The following is a 21938-nucleotide window of genomic DNA, read 5'->3' on the forward strand; positions in this document are numbered from 1 at the left end:
ATGGACAAGGGAAGATTATACATTCAGGAAGCTTCTGGTCCTTTTCTGATCCCTCCAGCCCATCTGTCAAATGAAGCTGCTTTTTCTCCTCTACTTTAACAGAGCCAATAAGCTACATAGTTAGTTGTCACGTACATGCTTCCTGGATCTCTGTGCAGATGTCCAGGAGTCTTTTGCTCCCAGAACTTGAACATAGCACCGGCACCACCAGAGCTTTGGACAGCAGCTTATTATTAGTAGTAGTGTGGAAAAAATAAAAACTATTTGTCAACTGAAGATTTTGGAAAGTGCAAATACAGGCGGGTAACATGGTTAGTTTAATAATCAAAAGAATAAGCATTATTATTGTTTCTGTTCTATTTCTGTCAAAAATTATTGTATGTGATGTAGGTGTAAAAACCTCAGGTTATTAATAATGTGTTTTAGCCAGTATTTTGAGCCAGTCCCTTAATTTGCCTTTTCTCTCAGGAGAATTAGTACCTCAAATTGGCCACAAGGTGATTGTAGAAGGCCGTTATTGTCTCTAAGATTGAATTTGACAGGCTTGTTTAGTGCGCGAAAAAGTGCTAGGGGTGGTCATCTTACCGAAATATCTTTTCTCTCTTGCCTGAACCCAGTCCAGTGTGGATGCTACGATTGAGCTAGAGATGGATTTACTTAGAAACCGAACCATAAAAGTGGTATTTTGACACCGAAGTTAACCCCAGAAGTTACAGAAGTATAGATGAGAATCATCACACATCAGAGATAGAAATCGATACTCCGGTGAGTTACGGGTGTTCAAGGTTTTACGGTAGCATGCTAACGCTAGCAAAGTGAAGCTAAAAACGGGAAACACGAGAACAGTAGTCTGTCTAAAAAAAAAAACACTCGGGATAACATTAATAGGAATGAAATGATTTTCCATTGATGCTGTTAACTGTTTAATGTGTTTACTGAGCTGTATGTTGTTGCTACTTGAATAATTTACTGTGTAATTTACTGCATCGCCACTCGACAACTGGCTAGTTAAACGCTGGACATGTTCAAATGCTAAAGTTCCTTGGAGCTGGACTGTGAGTTACTGAGTGCTAGTAATGTGTTATCTGTAACAATGTGCTGCCTTATCGGCTGTAGGCTGAAGGAAGAATGTAGTTAAATTCAGGAGGTTATATTGTTTGTCTATGATATGTTGTATTTTTATGTGTACAGCCTGTTACGAGCCAAGACAGGAGTGGCAGAATGGTGACTTTATTGGACACTTGTTATGGATTGTATGAGTAATTGCCCTGCACATCAGTGTAGGCTGTTTTTTTCTTGAGGATTCTCTTCAGCGGGACTTCTATCTTCATCCATCTTCCACTGTGCTGATGTCCATCCACGTCCATATCTCCATCTCCATCATGCTGGAACCCACCATCACCTTGGATCGTCTCATCGGACATTCATTATAAGGTGGCAGTAGGATTTTTTCTGAATGCACTCAACATTTTTTCTGTTTTATTTATTTTTTGTTTTGTTGCCCAGAGGTTCGGGGTTTAATTTGCCTGGCCGGCCAGTTGTGAGGGGAAAAAGACATTTTAATCCTTGGTACTGTTGGTGAACTGGATTGCAATTATTGCAAACTGTCATTAGATCCAATGTTTTGGTGGTTTCAACATTCATGAGCTCAATTTTATACGTAGGTTCAATATACTTTTTTCCTAAAAATTTGCAATCAGTTGTCATCGTGTGTTTTTGGGGTGACTGTATTTCTAACAAAACTCCCTCCCAAACCTAAATTGCACCTTAAGGTGCTCGAACCGATAGGGAGGGTTACACAGGGATTGGGTTTAACAAAGACATGCTATCCAGCTGTATTATGGGAAGTGTAGGATCCAGTTGGGATATCTCAGTTTCTATCTGGTTTACTTTTTAACTTGAAAGGGTCTCCCATGAATCCTCCAAGTGCAAAACATTACACATCAGTTCTTCCCAACACATTTAGCACCAGGAGAGCTCCCTAATGATAAATGAAACTCAACCCGCTATGCTAATCAGCCTGTTCATTAAGACAAATGACTTAATTAGCAAAGATTCCTATCACTGCAGTGTGATCTTTGCCTCTTTAACGCACTGAGAAGTTACAGTAGTTTCAAAGACATCGGTTTTTCCACATTGAAATGTAAATGTATGCAGTGAGCAGCGCCAAAATCTAATCAGATCATCTGCTCTGCAGAGGGAGCAGCGCTGTGAACTTTTTCCTGTAACGTGGTGCTTCTGAGCTGCTGTGTTCATAACGGCGTGCCCCACACAGAGGATGACAGCAGCATGGTGGAGCTTCTAGTAACAGCAGAGAGACTGTTTTGAAGCGAGTCTCAATTTTGTTCCTTCACTCCACTTGTGTGTTTTATTTGTTTTTCTCAGCAGAACCGCCGCTGCTTCTGATCCTGACGGCAGCTCAGACCGTCGCTGCTGCCGGCACCTCGTTGAAGTGCAACAGCAAACACACACTGTCACCCACAGACCGAGATCAGGCTTCGGATTCCAGGTAAAAATAGTCACTTTTTCTGGCAACTGGCATCCTTTGCATTTGGAGTATTGTAGAGATACATGAGCTTGTGCTGCTGGTTATAAAGCTGATGTTGGGAGCATTTAAAGCAGGGGTGTCAAACTCTTAGGTCAGGGGCAACATTCAGCCCAATTTGATCTAAAGTGGGCCAGACCAGTAAAACCAAAGCATAACTTACAAATAGCACCAAATTTTCCCCTTTGTTTTAGTGCAATAAAATTCATTCTGAAAATGTCAGAGTTTATGAACTATCTTGCTACAAAACATTATGAACAAATTAAAATTTCTGAAGAAAAATTAGTGCAATTTCAATGAGAATAGCACTCAAGAGTGCAGTACTCCCCCAAGACTGCTCAGTTGTTGTATTATTTCTGACGGCTGAAGTCTGGATAAAATTCATGGCAGAAATCACAACATTATAGAATGGGGCCATTTAATATAGATGTACCCATAAACCGAATGACCCTGAGCACAGGCGTGTGCTATGCATGCGTACATTATGACCAGATACCGAATTGCATGACCTAAATATGTAGCAGGCAGTGGGAATTGATGATACTCGGAAACACCCCCACAATTTCATCAATTGTTCCTTGTATCATTTCCGACGGATAAGTCCTGATAAGTCCGCCCCAGCTGATTTGTAGTAGGATCACAATCATGTGATTGTCAGCAGGCAGCTGACGAAGCGTTCACTTGTCATAGCTGTGGTGCCGCCGTGTTGCTATCTTGCAATGATACAGAAATCTTTAACAAATCCATGGATCCAGACTATAAGCTGCAATAAATCTAATGAGATGGTCCTTGTGTCATTTCTGACCTTCACTGAAAATTTCCTCCAAATCCGTCAGTCCATTTTTAAGTGGTGTTGCTAAAAGACAGACAGACAGAAGGACAAACGTTCGCCCATAGTCGCATAACTCCATTGTGTTCCTTGGCGGAGTAACAACATTATGTCTCAGTTCATCATTTACACATTGCGACTTACAGATCACAGTGTATCTACAAAGACCCCATCACTAAGAAAACAAAAACAACCTCCAAGCAGAAACTGTCATGCTGTAAAGGGCTAGTTTTTTTAGTATTTTCACCCTGCTATAATACACGCCTGCTTATTTCGCCTCTCTGTATGAAAATGTTTCACCATAACTGGTCCCCCAAACACTAATTTGCAGGGACACCATCACTGCATCCTGGGCTCAGCACCACACAAGAAGGTGGCGAGTGGTTTACAGAGATGCAAACAAGCCAGAGCTTTGTTTTCCTACAATGATGATATAAGGTGCAGCCAGGATATTCTGTGGATATACAGGACTGGGCTTTCTTGGTTCTAGTTTAGGTCTTAACAGTACCTGAAGCAACTTGTCCACAACACAGAGCTGTTTTTTAGACAGCGGCACTATATGCCCACAATCATCCGAAAATGACAGAGTTGACCATAATGGCTGAAACTACAAACTCCTTTCATAAGAATTACCGCGGAAGATTAGTTTGAACACCTTGTTCTAGTACAAAGTGAAGACCGGACATACTTAGAACCCTGTTTGTAATTCATGCTGTCTCCAGCTCATCAGGGCTGATGCTAGCCACCTAAACGCTTTACATCAGCACAGCATTTGGCTGCTGCTGAAGCTCCTCAACCTTTGATCAATGGATGGCTTCGGTAGTTAATGGAATGACGCCGTCTGTAGTGGAGAAATGCATTAAGAAAGCTGATGAAGAACACAAGAAGGCTAATAGGTCTTTGTATTTTATTTGTGTTCAAAGAAATATTCATTTGAGTGAGTTGTGATAATGCTCAGATTTGTATTCTGTAAGCACTTTCCTTGGCAGAGAAGTGTGCTTTTTTTTGTTCCGGATTTGCTCTCATATTGTCCAAAGAAGCGACTTCTGTTTCAGTCCTTAAAGGTAGCAGAACACCGGCTGGCAGAGGACCAAACTCGGCACATATTCACCCCTGTGCAACTGCCTTAAGAATATGCTTCTTTGGGGACCCCATAGCCAAACGCTCATGAAACATACAATGATATATAGTAAAGGTCCAGCCAGCTGGGAATCAAACCAGGGACTCACTGTGGATGGCATTTGTGCACTCATTCCACTGCTCCGTGTCCCCACATTTCCTTTGTCTCAGCAGCTCCTGTACTATATAGGGAAATACTAAAGCAGTAATCGTAAAAAAGTGCTTTCCAATTCTGTGTGCGCTCCAGCTGGCAGCCCGACAAGTTACAGTTCACCTTTGTTAATTTATTCTGCAAATTTGGACAGTCAGCCAATAGAATACGTTATCTTCAGGCATCTCGTTTTCAAAAGTGAAGGACACGCCACCCAAAATGTGCATCATCATCTTGATTTGCACGAAATGACACGATACGACTGCAGTGTCACCCTCGTAAAGAGTTTAGTCGCTGCTGATGCCTCGTTCCTGCTGTCAGCCTGTGAATATCCCTCATGTGGACACTGAAGTGGTGATCATGACCGAAAAGCTCAGGTTTTTCATGGAACTGCCTCAAAACCAGGCAAATATGTGATCCCACATCAGATAAGCTACATTATTTTTGGTTATTAAAGTATTTATTATTAAAGTATATTGTTGTTTAATGGATATCGTTATTGCCTTTTTATCGCACAAATGTTTTGAGCCGCAAATCTTTCCCATTCCTGCTGTCCATCCCATTTATCAGAAATAGGACATTCGTTAACGGAAATCTGCTGCGCATTTATTGGGAAAGCAGATGAAGCCTTGTTGTTGTGGAAGCTTGCTGATCGGTTCATGTCAACCATATAGCTGCTTCCTCAAAAAGTTGGTTTCCTGACTAGTTTAACGTTAAATTGTACATTTAGCTACCGTCTTGTTTCTCCTCACTGGGAAAATTGTCACCAGCTGCGTTTCCACTACCCGTAGATATGCGCAAAATGTAAATAGCGCAAAAAAAACTGGTAATGGAAACACCTGAATTTCGAAAAAGGACTAAAATATCGCTAAAAAGTTTTTACGCTCTCATGAGGTGGTTTTTTTAGACGTTTCGATATTGAAAAATATCGCAAAAGCGCAATGGAAACACTTTTTCTGCAATTATACGTCACAGGACGTGACGTACCTGGTCACATGACCAGTTCTCTCGGAGTAAACATGGCGCGGTACGTGTGGACAGAAGAGGAGACCGAGACTTTTCTTGCCATTATTCTTGAGAAAAACATCACTGCCATACGAGACAGCAAACAGCAGAGGAATGCAGAGTGTTAGAAGGAGATAGAAGCGGAAATGAGGGTTTTGGTTTTGGGCGTCCATCTTCCTGCAGTGAAATCTCGCGGGATGATATTTTACGAGAGTTACGATGCTTCTGCCCAGAACAACCTTCAATGGAAACACGTTCAAAGCGCAAATATACTTTGTCGAAATTTTAGAAATATCCCTTTTATTTTGCGAAAAACTGTAATGGAAACCCAGCTACGGTTAGACTCCACTGTATGCACAGGGGATCCAGACGGAGCTAAACCTCCCTGATCAACAAAACATCAAATCCTCTGCACCTGGCTTTCAAACCTACAGAGAGTCAGGTGTTTGATATCCAAATATGAATGTGGACGTTAATGTCTGTGAGGTACGATCTGAATTTCACTCCAATGACAGAAGCAAACGCTGTGGATGAATTTCTGAAACAAATTTATTTCAGGAGTCAGGATCTGAGGGAGCAGTGTTAAAGATGAGCGGGTTGTTGTGTCTGAAATGCCTCCAGCAGCAGCAGCAGCAGCAGCAGCGTCCTCGCCAGTGCAGACAACAGACAGAAATACGGCGAATGATAAAGCATCTGAGCTGTTAAAGGAAATTAGACAAAATAAATCACGGCGCCGCGGCAGCCCAGCCGAGCGTCTAGAACCTCGGGCAGGTGTGCGACAGCAGCGGGACGAGGTCGGGCAGGTGGCTGGGATCAGGTCAGCCTCATCAGACATGTTGTCAGGGAGAAAACAGAGGCCGTGACTTCATGTCGCACGCCGCAGCCGAGCACATGCCTTCGGTGCTCGGGAGACGTTCGCTGGGTTTTGAAGCTTCCTGCCAGCTGTTGTTGTTGTTGTCAGAGCGTCTCTGCTCTCTGTGGATCAGGAAGTGTTGGTACTGTGTCTGATTATTTGGAGGTAACCAAAGCTAAAACTCCAGATGCAATAGATTTGAGCTGAAAGCCAAGTCCTGGAGCGAAGCAGTTCCTAAACTGAGGGTTGGGAATCCCCAAAAGGTCATGAGATGATTTCCAGAAATCAAATATAACTAAGAAATATCACATCTTTCACATTATTGTTGTAAATTTAAATTGTCTCCTTAGTGCTACGGTTAACATGTGGAAATGATTAATTTTAAGTAGGAATCCGGGCCAAATAAGACATATTTTATTATTCGTTATTGGCTTTAATCTAAGCCTGTTCTTTAATTTTATCTGCTGATGGAGGTCTTTAAACATAACAGAAGTCCTTGTCATGGTGCCTGTTGCTAGCTTAACCCTCTTCAATGCTGTAGTCCAATTGATGTCTCCTAATCTACAACACACTTTCTGATATGCATGTAGAGAATACAGGTGAACAGTAACTCTTTTCCTCCTCCTTCCTGTCATAACATCTACTGCCACTAGAGGGCACTCTCACAATCCAAACCGTAATAAGCTTGAATGGAAACATAATTGGAAAGTCTTGAGTTGAATGTGTCATTTGAAAATCTCAACAGCAGCGTCTCTTTCCTTAACACAGTGTAAACAGCTTTAATAAATACTAACACAAAACGGAACCATGCGAGAGCTTGTGAAAGTGATAAAGTTAATCAAAGTAAAAGTTGTCAAATTAAAAGTTTTTTCAAAGTTTTCAGCAGGTCAGTTGTTCAGCATTTCGAAGACGTTCTGCAGTTGTTGTGTGGATTCGGTCAGACTGATGAAAACTTCATTCCTGGTGCAAAGGCAGTATCTACAAGCTTACCTTGTAAATTATTTCAATCCAAGGAGCCATAATGTGAAAAAGCATTTCTGCCAATTAGACTCTGAGGACACAAACATCTCTGACCTGTTTGCAGCTTCTTTTCAAAGCTGCTGCTTTCCAAAAAATCCTGCACACAGTTTTAATTTCTACCTTTTGGCCTCTGTGGATTTTTTTTATCAACACAAACAGCCATCTTAATGGGTGACTCTCTTTATCTGTCCCATGATATAACACTTTAAGAAGCTACATCAGCCATTATGCACCATCATTACCAGTGATTTTATAATTCTTTCCAAATGCAAAACACCTTAAATGGGTCCCAGCATTTACTAAATTGGTAAATCAATTAAGTAAAGTGTCACATTAGAGAGAAAAAAAACACCTGGAGCTCATTTTTAACAATTTAAAAGGCTACAAAGTGAAATAGAAGTTGAGCTTCATTTCAGTGCTTTGCTACGGAAGCCTTTCTACTAATTGTGCATCACTTAGCCCCCTCTGCTGCACTAAGCCTCAAACCAATGTTTTAACCCTCTCTTTCAATACAAACAGGGTTCACGTTATACTTTTAGCAAGCATTTGGAACTCTAATTTCTGGAGGTTGGTAAAAGTTCTCTCCTATGATTTTTTTTTAAATTGCTGGATGACCTTGACCAACCACTTTTCATTTAATTTCATTTTTTTCGTTTACAACAAAAATTGTGACGGATTAAATGGCAACAGAAGACCAACAGAACTGTAAGTTGACTTAAAGAAAAGTATAAATTGTTGTGGAAGTTCAGTGAAGTTGAGAGAAGTTGAGGAGGCAGACACAGAGAGACACACTGGAGACTCAGATGATTTAGATTGCGAGTAATGTTTACTGATATCAGGAGAAGTGTCACCGACAGAGCAGCAGTACATGCAAGTTCTGAGGATTCTCTCTGATCTTCATGCATATATTGTAGTGGGGAGAGGGGTCAGATTTAGATTACAGACCAATATGAAGACAGTTCATCTAGTTCGTCACATCCAAATAGAAACCATCTAATCTTGATCAGAGCAGAGTGTCCTGACATATCTTCTCTCTACAGTGTCTGCTTGTTGGAAGATATTTTGGGATAACATCAGCTAACAGCTGCAAAGAATGTTGCACCCAGATGTTTTCCAGTAAAAATATTAGGATTGGCATTACGCCACAACCAAACAAGCGTAAATACTGTGGTTAAGACCCTAAAATGTTATTAATGGTGTGATTTCACATGACTAATTTACATATTAGGGATTGAAACCCTACAAAAATGATGTGATGACTTGTGGAACCAATCCATTCGACTCTCATGGTTTTGTGTCACTATCTGCCCTCAGAATTGGCCCAAACCCAACCAGAAAGTCAGGCTGTCCAAATGTACTTCAAATATAATCATTAAAACAGTAATCCACAGACAAACGCACTAAATTTGTGCTTTTGAGTGTTAAAAAGGTTCCATTCTGTTGTTACATGGTGTTCACAAAGGAGGCCAAACAGGTAATTTGCTTCTTGGAAATCGAACGGGAGCTAATTAGCGAAGTCCTGTTGTGCTGCAGTTACTGGTTGCCTGTCCTTCAAGTGCTCTAAAAGCTGAAGAAGATGCTTTCACTGCAGCGAGTACCACACAGCCTTTTCCAAAAGTGTGTTATCTGAAAACCCAGAGGGAAGTTTCCATAAATATTACTTTCGCCCGCTGGCCAGCTGTGACCTTGCTGGGGCGAGCGCACTCACCCAGCGCTGAAGCTGTAACGGTTTAATGACGGGGTGGTGTTGAACTTTACACCTCATCTTCTCCCGAACTCTATAGTTAACCAGCAGGACTCATTCAGAGAGAAGAAAAGGAGAAATTAACTGTGGTATCTACCCTCAAGGCCTTTTAAGTATGAAATCAATTTGTGGATCCATCAGTGAAACTCCCACGGCCGACCATTTTGCTACGGGTTAGCAACTTTTACACAGACATTACCATTAGTTTCTTAAATAGTTTGGCCAGAGACGATGCAGTTGATCTTTTAGCAGCTTCCTGGTCTCTGAAAGCTGGTGTCTGTGCTCTGCAAATGAGCCACAAAAGAGGGTTTTTAAAAGTCAGCAGCAACACTTGTAGTGGGATCATTTGTCTTCAGGCAAATATAGCATTTCCTGATAGCTCTTGAACACACCACCAGAGAACCAGGTCGACTGCTCCCATGACTGATGGTATATAAAGTACCTGTGGCATCATGGCCGCCTTTAGTCTCTGCTTGCTGGTTCCCACATGCTCCTTTATGACTCTGAGGTTGATTTAAGTTGAGATTGTTTGAAGGGTTTGTCTGTTTTCAAGAGTTTAGTCATTCAGATGCGAGTGATGATTAGGTTGCATTTGACATTCTGCTGTTTGGATTTGTGACGCCAAGTTTGTCTGCTGATTCCATTCTAGCCTGCATAATCAAGACACCATTATACCAAGTACCTGGCAGGTCACAAACATCCAGCTGCAGTTTAAAGTTTTACACATCAGCTCCTGTTAAACTTTTACAAAGAAATAAGCGACACTTTTGCCATCTTCAGCAGCAACCTGAAAGATTTAAAAGCTGGAAGAATAAAAGTTAAACTGTTGATGTGTTGATGTTTGTTGATGTGTTTTCTTGTTTTTTGTTGTATTGTGGGTTTTAATTTTGCCTTTGCATGTGCTAGCTGTGTCTTAGTATGCTCTGTTAGCCTTTGATCTGAATTTTGGATTGAGCCAACTGGTTTCTTTTGGTAACTTAACCCCCTTTTAGTGGATCTGGTTGCCAGCTGATGGTGGAGTTAAGGCTTTCTAGTGTGTTTTTTCTTTCACAGGCTGTCGTGGGGCATCTTACCTTTAACCAGTTTGGAGTGGTTGTGAAATGCTGTGAGCTCACGAGTGGTTGGTGGTTTGACACTCCACGAACACTTCAGTAATTGGCCACTTTCCCCCTGCTGGCTTCCATCTGCCCATTTTATTCTGGAAGCGCTTCTTCCTAAAATTATTTTACCAGGAATCCAGCATCCACTTGTTATGCAACCAATTACCAAGTAAATGTAATTTCTTCTGATTTTAAACCACGTCTCTGTCTTCTCTCAGTTAAAGAAATTGTGTGACAAATGTGTGACTAAGGTGGTAGTCCAGATTTAACATAGTAGTTCTTGTGTAAAAATGACAGAAGACATTAGCTGCAAATTGTAAATTTGTAAAGCTATACATTTAAAATTATTTCTAGAGCATGACAAATTGTTTTGCTCATAAAGTAAAATACTATGTAGCTCATTGTTCTTTTGCCATTTTGTGTCTCGTTTTTGTAATGTTTTGTCTTGTTTTTTTGTCTGGCTTTTGTCATTCGTCTCATGTTTTTGACATTTTGTTTCTCATTTTGTCTTGCTTGTGATTTTTGTCTTATTTTTGGCTTTTTGTGTCTTTTTTTTGTCTCGCTTGTGTAGTTTGTCCATTTGTTTGCCGCCTTGTGTTTGGTTTTTGTCATTTTACATCAGATTTTTGTAATATTTTGTCTTTTTTTTTGTCTGAATTATGTTTTGCTCATAAAGGAAAATGTATCGTTCAGTTCTAGATACCTGTGAATGTGCTTTGTGCTTATTTAGATAAACTGTGATCTGTAAGTTTTAATGTGTAAATGATAAACTGAGGCATAGTATTGAACTTATTTTGTTAAGAAATTTCAGGTTGTTCATGATGTTTTGTAAAGAGATAATGCCTTTAAATGTGAACATTTTCAGAATGTACCTTTTTTTGCACTAAAGCAAAGGGAAAATTTAGAGTTGTCATTATTTATGGGTTATTATGCTGTGACTTTACTGATCTGGTCCACTTGAGCTCAAATTGGGCTGAATGTGGCCCCTGAACTAAAACGAGTTGAACACCCTTGCTCTCATGGTTCATTTTAATGTCTTATTTGGGAAAACTATAGTTGTCAAACAACTGAACAGAGAACATTTACCATTTTACTGTTTAAGTGTCAGGTTTCTTGGGATATACTGACCACATTGGTAGATTGTGCCACAAGAGCTTCTGGGGATTTTTGTTTTGCTGCAGACTTTTAGAATGACACGCTTTGTTCAGATTACGTAGTGACTCAACGCTGTAAAATGTTGGCATGCAAGCTTTAACAAGAGCAGGGCAGGTACTGCTGTAGAAAGGACCGGTTGTCAGGGCAGCTGTGAACTCAGGTAATAGATCAGTTTGTCTGCTAATTGCCGGCTTGCCGATTCAGTCTCTGGCCCTTCCACTTTATAAAGTCTTTGGATCATTGTCGGGCAGCGCACTGAATTCTAAGTTGCTCCAGATTGCGAATGGGTAAATAAGAAGCACATTGTAAAGCACTTTGTACAACCATGCTTGGTTTAAAAGGCATTTAAGGCCAATGCATTAAAGGGAGTGCAATGTGTTCAATTAGATTACACAGGGAACTTAAATTCGTTAGTTAGCATGACTTACCTGCCATGGGCTGCTCATTTTAGATGACTCTGTCTGCTATCTGCATGTCACCATGTTCAAAATTACCTTTATTAAGCGAAACATCAACCCAGGAAACTGCTACACTAAAAAATTCAGATTTTGCAAAGGTTTTTGTTTGTCCTTTTTTGTGTGGATTATCCATTTTAATGACTGCTCATCTCCTTGTGTGCAAATGTGCAACAAAAAGACTTTCACTTCTCACTATTTTGAGTGATCACTGAAGCTGCTTCCTTTACTTAACTCTGCCCAAATCAACTGTGACTGGTCTGAAGAAATGCAAACAAAACCCCACATAGCAGAATGATGTTGAGGTGCAGTTAGATCATCTTGTGCTACAGAATAGACTGGCTACAGCAGGACTAAATCACAATTAATATATTATTATATCAAACTAGCACATCAAAATGATGTTTAAAACAAGTGGGGAATTTTTATCTTGCAAGCACCCACATGGATCAGTGGTGGGATTACGTTCCCTGAGTTACTTTATGGAGTGTAGAAACATTACTAGATAAACTAAATGTATCACTCGTGTGGTGGTAACTGTGCTGTTTTATATCAAGTAGTGCAGTTGCATTTTCCTAAGCATTTCTGAAGTTACAAGCACAGCAAAGCATTTAATGCAGTTTGAAATAAACTCACCAACCAGCTGACCACCATATGTCAAAAAATAATGTGTCTAAACATAAGCAAGCTGTACTGTAGCAGATACATGTCATATTTTACACCTCAGAGCTCGTTTTCTGGTTTTATCTGCCAGCTGTGAACATTTATCAAGCCGCTGACAATAAATCTGTGTGTTTGTTCTTAAAGCCCCTCTCTGGTCATTGATCGAACCCCTGAAAGTTCATCTCTGTGCATCAAAGTTACATATAGACTGTGTTTCAACAAATATAATTGCTTTAAAATATCTTATATGTAACTACGTTATTGCGTTCTACGATGTGTAGATCTATGAAGTTCTTGAAGCTCTTCAGCACCCCCAGACCTAAATATAGCTTCTATCTGTACGTTTAAATGTGGTCATCAGACCCCCCAAACAGCTCGCTGCCACCTTCTGCAGCGAACTCCCTGATTTACATAATAAGCTTCATTAGGTGAAAGCTTCAGGGCTCCTTGAAATCCCTCAAAGTGATCTGCTATGCCATGCCACCACGAAACTGAAGGTCAGAGAAGAATCATGAGCTTATTTTCCAAGCAAATCCCCTCAATTGGTGGTATTTCAGCACAGACCCCCTTCCTGCTGGTTTCCAGCTGTCAAACTGGTTGGTTCTAGATTCAGCATAACGCTCAGAGAGCAGCCATCTGCTGAGCTTCCCTTCTTACGACGCAGAGAGTGACACCACCCACCATCCCGACGCTTAAAACTGACCAAACTCCATCTGCGAGGGACTGCTGACATTCATCACATGACGTAAATATTTGAGTATCACAGATGAAGAATTATCGCGCTGCTTTAGAACAGATAAAGTAAGTAGTTTTAGGAAGTTGTTCTGTCGTCAGTTAGAGGATTTCAGACTGCTTTTAATCCAAAGTCTCCATCAAGAAGTTTTCAGCCACTAGTTACATCATTGACAAATGCTCTGATGAGTCTTAAAAGTTGAGGTGTTGCCATTTCATGTGGAAATGGTGCCGTTTCTGGAAATTAAAATAGTTTTTCAGTCGAGAAGCTCTTAATTGGTTGGGTAGTGTGGTCAGTTCTGTTGACACAAGCTACATTTTCTGAAGTTTCGAGCACAGCGGAGCTTTCAACATGCTCTCATTTACATGAAGGTTTACTCAATGTGCCTGAGTTTAGTTAGTGCAAACTGGCACACAAAAAGGCACAAGGATGCAAAAAATGAAACATTTGATGCACAAAACTTTCTAAGTAAGTATGCCCAGACACCTGTTTAATGTGACCCCTTCAGTATTTGAGCAAAATCGAAGTCCATGTGATTGTGACAAATGCGTAGTCTTCGAACACTAACAGCTAACTACAAGGTAGCTACATGTTTTTCACCATACATGGATAAAATAGATAAAATTATATGTAAATAATGTATCTTCTGATCCTTTAAACTACTTTTGCCATGGTTTGCAGCATTTCTCTGGATGCATCATCAGTGAAGTGAGGCTTTGTTTACTGTAGCGTAGCGACTGAAACATGCTACTCAAGCTTGTCAGGTGCTCGTCTACCTGTTGTCGCTGTCTGCTGCCAGTTGGGGGCAGCACCAAAGATGTGTTGAACAACTGGAAATGTGGACAACTCTTGTTTGTGTTCATGCTGTTGTTGGTCTGTTTGTTTTTTTTCTCACAATGGAGTGAAACCTGTTGTATCAGACGTCACAAATGTCGTATAAACATATACATTGTTCATCACACTGAGAGACCCTTTATCATTTCTGGTTTGAGGCGGCAGGCGGCAACATTCAGGGGTGAAAAATGAAGCCACTGCCCAAAACCTTCAGTCCCTCCAATGGTCACTTGAGGCTGGCTCAAAAGCCAATTCAATCCCGATGTTAAACTAGCCAGCATTACCACAGAAATAAACAGGACACAGCCTCATATAAAAACAGTTATGGTCTCTATAGCAAATTTTTCCTTTCATGATAACAGTTTGAGATGTACATTTTTATATAACTCACCTATTTAAGTTGTATTAAGGCTAAGAAAATATGCAGCTCCACTCACACTTGACTGGGAGTTTGGAGAAGTCGGGTTGCCAGCATGCTTTCGTCTGAAGCCATCACACTGAGCTTCGCTGAAGATTTGTCCGTCTTTAAATACATTCTATGGTTTGAGCCAACTTTTCAGCTAACCATTTTTTGACCTCTGCATTATGCAGTGTCATCGCTGAAGGTCGACGCACCGTTAGGTTGCTGTAAGACTGCATGCAAGTGCATCTTTGTAGCCTCTGCATTAATTGAATTCCCATAATTCCTCACTTTGTGTACATGGGGATCTACACAAACAGACAGTAAATCCTCCGTCAGTGGCAGCTAAGCTCTGCAGGTAGCTTGCCAATCAGTAATGTTTCCGACCATGGCGATATGACAGACATTCCTTTTATCCAATAATTAACAGCTGGGAGCATTAATGTGCTAAGAAACACAAAGGAAAGGAGCATGAAAACCACAACCCTAGAAACAACAGAGTAAAAGAAACAAGTTTTGAAGTCTTCAGAAAACTGCTTGGCAAATGGTCTGTGACGGCGGAAACGCACTCACATTTGCTCAGCCCCAAGGATCCACACAGTGGGCCACGAGGAGCAACAGCGAATGTAAACATCAGCTTCTTTGTTTGCAAGAAAACTCCACATGCAGCCTCTGGATTCTGAAAGGGCAACGATGCATAAAGAGGCACAAAAAGCAGCAGTGTGCTTCAACTTGCATGACTGTTTTTGCGTTTTTCCCAAGCCGTCTCTCCTTCAGTGTTTAAAGAATAAACATACCAACTTTTCCCCGCTAAGTTCTGAAATGAGCTTTGCTGCACATATGCTCACGCCACACCAAACAAACAAACTGCGAGGCGGGGAATGCACCTGTTCGCAGATGTTTCTTAAGCTTCATCTTCTACTTTGTGCTCCAGTAAACACTTTGTAAAAGATGGAATACAAGCAAACGCAAACCCTGAGTTTTCTTAAAAGGAAGGAAAATCCAACTAACATCTCCACATAATAGTTTTTCCTCTGAGTTTTCTGTAATACGAGATGATGTTAAAGATGTTTCAGGAAGCTCTAATGCATCTGAGCTGCAGAGGTGCTTTTCTGGACCTACAATCTAAAGACACTGTGTAGCAGCTGGAGCCCTGCTTGGTGCTATTTGCGGTGTCTGCAGTGCTAATGAAGGAAAGATGTGTTTAAAAATGCATGTTCATGAATGGATCTGGGTGACATTTTGAGATCATCCTGAGCCCAGTCTTCTGTGGATTACTGTGTCCAGGTGAGAATGTCCTCTGCTTCAGAAAAGGTTGAGCGCCGCTGATCCGCTGGCCTCGAGGCCGGTCGAAACAGTTTGACTCATTCCAGTTGCTTTCCAGCCACACAGAGCTTGAAAACTGGTTGATTTTTAGGTGTTTTTTTGTAGCCCGGGCAGGTGAAATAAGCATTTGAAGATTATGAATATAGGCAATCTGTCAGGTTTGCGCAGATGTGGAAACGCTGACATGATGAAGTGTAACAGGACTAAACTGATGATGGGTTAATGTGTCTCTGATGGGGCAGATGGAGATGGGAGATGGGTGTAGTGGGAGGCCAGGAAAATGGAAAAGAAAGAGAATAATTCACCAGTAGGAGAGGGGAAGGAGCGGGAATTGAAAAAACAAGAAGATGAGAGGCCTGACGGGACAGGAGAGGAGGACAGAAAAGAGTGATAGAGGGGAGAGGAGAGTCATTTAAAAGTGAGGAGAGCGGAGAAAAAAGAGAGGACACAGAGGAGAGTGGAGGAAAGGTGAGAAGACGAGTCTAAAGGAATGAATCAAGTGGAAAGGACAAGAAAGGCAGGATCGGAGATGGGAGAAGAATTGGAAAGGCAGAAGATAAATTGAGACGAGGGTGGAGGAGATGGGATAAAAGGGGAGCAGGGGAGAGATAAGGGAGCAGGAAGGGAGATCAGATGTCTGAGGAGGTAGAGAATAAATGAGAGGGGTGAACTATTCATCCAGTTTTCCAACCCCAATCGTTACGCTCCCGCTCGGGGATCCCAGGGATCCAGCGGCGCATTGATGGAACGGCAGCAAACAGGCGATTCATCTTATTTTGACTGATGCTACAGGACAGCTTTGATGAGCTAAAGGGAATGACAGAATGTGCGCTGATTTATGCTAATTTATCACCATGACAAAGGTGGAGCTGTGGAGTGTGAATGACTGGAAGCCGCACATTTCAGGTGACAGAAAATTATCTTGGATAGAGGTGAAGATGATTAACTTCCAAACTCCGCCAACTCTCAAATCCCCTTCAGTTTCATTTCTTTTGATCTGTTCAGACAGATTTTTTTCTGATATGGTGTTTCTACAGGTGAGAGGTTTGTGTTGCATTGTGGCAGTAGCTCAAACAGGGTGCATTTAAATGAAAATTCGTGCAAGTTTAGAATTCTTGACATCTTCTGTGGGTCAGAACGAGGCGAGATTTGGCTACGGAGGGCGCACAAAACATCTTTTTGAAAGATGTTTTTCAGGGTGAAGTGGGTCAGAGATACTGACTGGCACTCAACACCTGAAAACATTCACTTTTGGGACATTTGGCCCGTTAAATCAGGAAGAAGCACGTCAAGAAATATGTGCAAAAATAGCTTAAAAATACCTTGCGATCTTTAATTTTGCATTCTTTTAAATAAGCATCTGAAGAAAAGAAGAATTAGTGAGCTTCAAGATGGGCTTTTGGTACAAAGCTCTAGAAAGATACTGTTTGTTCTTTAATTAGAAATGCAGGAAAAGCAGGAACCAGGTGAAGAAATTACCTTTAAACCAAGCAGCTGCCAACTTTTTGTTCTTGAAAGCTGCTCAACTTTCAAGGCGATTGCACTTTTAAATTAAGAAAACGTATATGAAGGAAAACGTAAAATCTGGCATTGATTACTGTCATGGCTTCACATTCTTCTGTGTTGTAGCTGCAGGGTTAGGGATCTGACACGTGTTTATCGCCTTGTCCATTGCTTTTTCTACTTCTACGCTGGCTGCTGTACCAATGCGACTGCACCTCTGGGATTCATACCCAAAAGTCCTGTTTTAGTCAGACTTTAAGGACTGATCTGTTTTTACAGAGGTGTAAAGATGAGCTGCTGAAGGGGAAACGCTTTGCTTTCCAGGACCTCTCCTGCTTTTATTTTCCCACATGCGATCTTCTCAGTGCAACCTCCTGTTGATCTGAGTCCATTAGCACACAATCTGTGCTTCACTAAGTGTCATTCGAGGCTTTTACGTTCACTTGTTTTCCAATTCCTACATCCTGTGAATTGACTTTCCTGTTGCTGCTGGAGCTCACAGGACCTTCAACGCTGCAGGATGAGCATAAACGGCACAACAAGTCATCATATTATTGTTTTATGAGAGCAAAATCTTCACCATGCACTTGATATTTTCTACTTGGGACGGTCCTGTGTGAACATGCTGCAAAGCTAGGAATCACAATTAGAGCCCAGATTGATTTTCATTGTGTGTATGTTTGAGTCATCTTCAGTGCCCGGGTTATTTATGCACAGCAGTAGCTCTTGAAGGTTTGTAGTCGGTCTGGGGGCTACTATCATCAGATTTACACATCGATCAGTGACTTGCCAAGCACGGCTGGACCGAGAGCCAGAAACTCGTATCAGAGCCGGTGTCACACACTGATGGTGACAAATTTTCTGTCGGCGTTGCATTTTTCTAAAACCACGATAACATGTCAGCGTCGGGAGAGCGAACATCTGCGACAGCCGAGCAGCTTGTCGGAGTGTCTTTGAGTGAAATGTCAAGGTCTCCCAGAGTGACAGCAGGCAGGAAGGATGGAGAAAGTTACAGAGCGGAGGAACACATCTGAAACCTGATCTGCCCTGTTAATAATGTCACAAAGGAGCGAGGACAGCTGCAGAATGATTTCATATCACTGGGCAGGTTCACTTGACATTGTAGTTGCTTCTGCTAGACAGTTATTTATACAGTACATTTAAAATAGCTGCTGTTGCAACCAAGTGCCTTTTGGGTAAAGATAGAGAAAGTATTATTGGTGTTGCAAATTATCTTACAAGTTTAAATACTGGGGTTATAACCATGTAGAGTTATTTTTGATATGAATTTGCTTGAGTAATGTACATATTTAGGATTTAAGTCCTAAAAAAACTATACAAAATACTACTTTAACTGGTTGTAATACATTGTATATTATATTCAGATGGTAAATCCTACTAATATTTTTTGTTTCACAATACTGAATGTAAAAGGACATGGTAATATTTGTTTTTTTTTCAATTTCTTATAATGTCCCTGCAGGAAAATAGATGTTATTCCATGTGATAACTCAAGATATCAGGCTCTTTTTTTTTTCTTTTTTTTTTAAAAAGGATTTTCAAGTTTTTAAAGATTTAAAGGTAGCTATTGGAAAAATATAGGAATATGCAAAACTGTTGGTTTAACTTCACTACAAGCGCATCAGTGGCACTTCCTCCGAAAATGGAATAAAGTTTAGCAATAAACTCCTCGATAATAATAAATTGTAGCTACTGTGTGGATTCCACGTTGTCTTTACAGTGACCACAGAGTGAGCTCATTTGAACTCTCTCTGTGGAGTTTCGTCAAACATCTGTCTCCAACAAACGCTCAAAGCACGCACCTGCCTTCCTGAGTTTCCTGTTCCTGAACACGGACACGATGACCAGCAGGTTCCCGATAACATCCACCACGATGGTCGTGATGAGGACGCCCGCCAGCAAGGTCACCACCCAGGGGAAAGACTGGTGCTGCTGACCCGGGGCCCCTTCCTCCCCTGCGGGCGTGGTGTTGCGGGGCCCCAGGGTCCCCTCCACCATGGTAGGCTCATGGTCCTCCAGGGACATCAGTTGCGGAAGGTGCCACGGGTCGACGAGTCGCATCGGGTCGTGGCCACGGAAGGTCGGTCCATTCAGCATAACGCACGGAGGTCAGACTAAGCGCAGCCTGGAGCTGTGTGCATGGCTGCGCGCAATGGCACCGGAGCAAAACGTCCTTTACGCACCCACGTCTCCAAATGAGGCATAGCGGGACATTTCAGCGAAACTACTTCAGTTTTGTCTTTGATCAGTAACCAGTCACAATATGGCCATTTAGCATTCACCAGAAATCTTCCCAGCCTCCCTCCTAGTTCCAATTAAAAGTGGAAAAATGAATGAAAACCGCTTCTCAGATCAGCCGCTTCGCGATGATCGCGTCATGCTGCGCAGCTGGAACGACGTTTCCGCTCCCAGTCTTCATTCACAAATCCGCTCTGTGATTCATGGCGCTTCATTGAGCTGCAGATGCCGCCGCCGTGTCTGTCAGCCTGCCGGTTTCACGGTCATTCACACTCACGTGCTGAGAGCAACTTCAGCTCTGAGTCTCTGCAGAGCCGCTTTGCGCGCCTTATAGCATCCAGCGGCAGTGCGCGCGCTCTCTCTCCCTGCCTCACCCTCTCTCTCCCTGCCTCACCCTCTCTCTCTCTCTCCCTGCCTCACCCTCTCTCTCTCCCTGTCTCCCCCCTTTCTCTCTGACACAGTTTCCGCCTATTTCTGACACACAATCGCTCCTCATTCACCACAGATTCGCTCTGTTCTGTTTCTCGGTTTTTATTCCTCCTCCTTCTCTTTCCAGGGTTTTGATCCATCCTGATGTTCTCTTTCTCATTCTACTACAAAAAATATTAATAATAACTTTCCGCTGATGCCCTGAGAGATGCTCACATTTATTTTATTTTTCTTCTGCATGAAGTTTGATTATTTTTCCTTGGTTTTGTAAACACATTAAGTAAAATGCTCTTTGTCTTTGCTGCTTTTGGATAAATGTTCCTCATTCATGAAACTGTAACTCGTCCCATTGTTACGCTTCATTGTTTCAGGTGTCTTATGAGCAAATTTATAAATATTAAACCGAGTTGGTAGAACTCAGGTCTCGATCACAAAGAATTAAAAAAATTATTAGTCATGGCGTATGTCTGCAGGTCAAATCAGTGGCTGTACATTATGAAGATGTTTTAGTTTGCAGGTAACTACAGTTGAAGTTAAGGATGATTGCAGTGGCAGCACCATCTAAATACAGTATGTATGCTCACAGAAAAACAAAAAACAACTTTTTATGTTACAGTTTAAAAAGTTTGTAATTTTGTTAACATTTAATCGTAATTTGTAGAATTGATCAGTTTGTTGAATTAAAATGAAATCAGAAAAATATTAATTTACATATTAATGTAAAAAAAAAAAAATAGGTCAAAACGGTTAATGTCAAAATGTTTGACCTTAAAATTTCGCCAATAGACCTCATTATTAAGCAGGTCAGACCCGCTACAACAAAACAGAACAGTGTGAAAAGTTTTGTTCATTCACACCGTTAGTATTTTCAACAGCCAGCTGTTCATGGACTTTTTTCCCTTTAACTGTATTTTTTTTTTAAACTGGTGTTTTTGCTTTTAACACTTGGCTGTATTTTTGCAATATGATGTGCACCATCAGACATATTTAAGTCTGGAGAAAGTCATGTCATTCTCAGTATATTTCTTATCTCCCGCTTCATTTCCTGAAACGTTTCCTTTTAAATTGCTGATCTAAAGAACCCGATTTTAACTTTAGCTGCTGTATGTATGTGTGTGTGTGTGTGATCTATATGGTTGGATTTGCTGAAGGATTAGCCTGTGTGTGTGTGTTTTAAGTGCCTGTGATATCGTATCAGATTTAAAGTGGCCTATCATAAATTACAGAGGCCACTGTAAACTGTCTCCTGAGTGTGCCTCAGACACATTATGCAGCTGTACAGAGTAATAATACCACAGGAGATATTTGGCTGTTGGATGACAGCCAAGCAGCTAATGGCAGATAAAAAAATGTTAAGGCCATTATTATAAAGCACCCTTCACTGTAATTGCCTTTTAAATTTTGCTTTAGGAACAGTCAGAAGGTGAAAAAGCCCTGATGCCGATCTTAAACTAATATTTGCTTCCAAACCTTATCTAAAAGTAAAAGGATGTTTTATTTTATCCTGTCTTGAAGGGAGCAGGTTCAAGGGGGCATAACTGGATTTCTTTCCAGAGTTTGTTTTAAACTAAAGGAATAAATAAAGACAGCTGGAGCAGCCTGAGTTTCTGAAGGTGGTGCTGTTTTCTCTGTTTACCTTCCTCATTCGGACCCTACGCTCTTCCATAAGTGGGTCAAAACTGACCTGTATGAGGTTCAATGTGCTTTTACACCATTTTTTTTGTCATTTTGGTTAAAAATAATCATTTCTATTATTGTTTGTATTCCATTTTTTCCACACAGGAATGATTTCATGTTTGAAATATGTTTATTTTT

General features: G+C 41.2%; 1 protein-coding gene across 1 annotated transcript in view; it reads right to left on the bottom strand.

Annotated features, from left to right (window-relative positions):
* Positions 1–20074, bottom strand: part of mtnr1al (melatonin receptor type 1A like) — a 33382-nt gene extending 13308 nt beyond the window's left edge. The window contains exon 1 of the mRNA XM_051954490.1: positions 19259–20074. Coding sequence (XP_051810450.1) covers positions 19259–19553 — 295 coding nt within the window. The 5' untranslated portion in view covers positions 19554–20074. The remainder of the gene's footprint in view (positions 1–19258) is intronic.
* Positions 20075–21938: the final 1864 nt, after the last annotated feature.

Source organism: Acanthochromis polyacanthus, chromosome 10, assembly GCF_021347895.1.
Source record: "Acanthochromis polyacanthus isolate Apoly-LR-REF ecotype Palm Island chromosome 10, KAUST_Apoly_ChrSc, whole genome shotgun sequence".
Taxonomy (NCBI): Eukaryota; Metazoa; Chordata; class Actinopteri; family Pomacentridae; genus Acanthochromis; species Acanthochromis polyacanthus.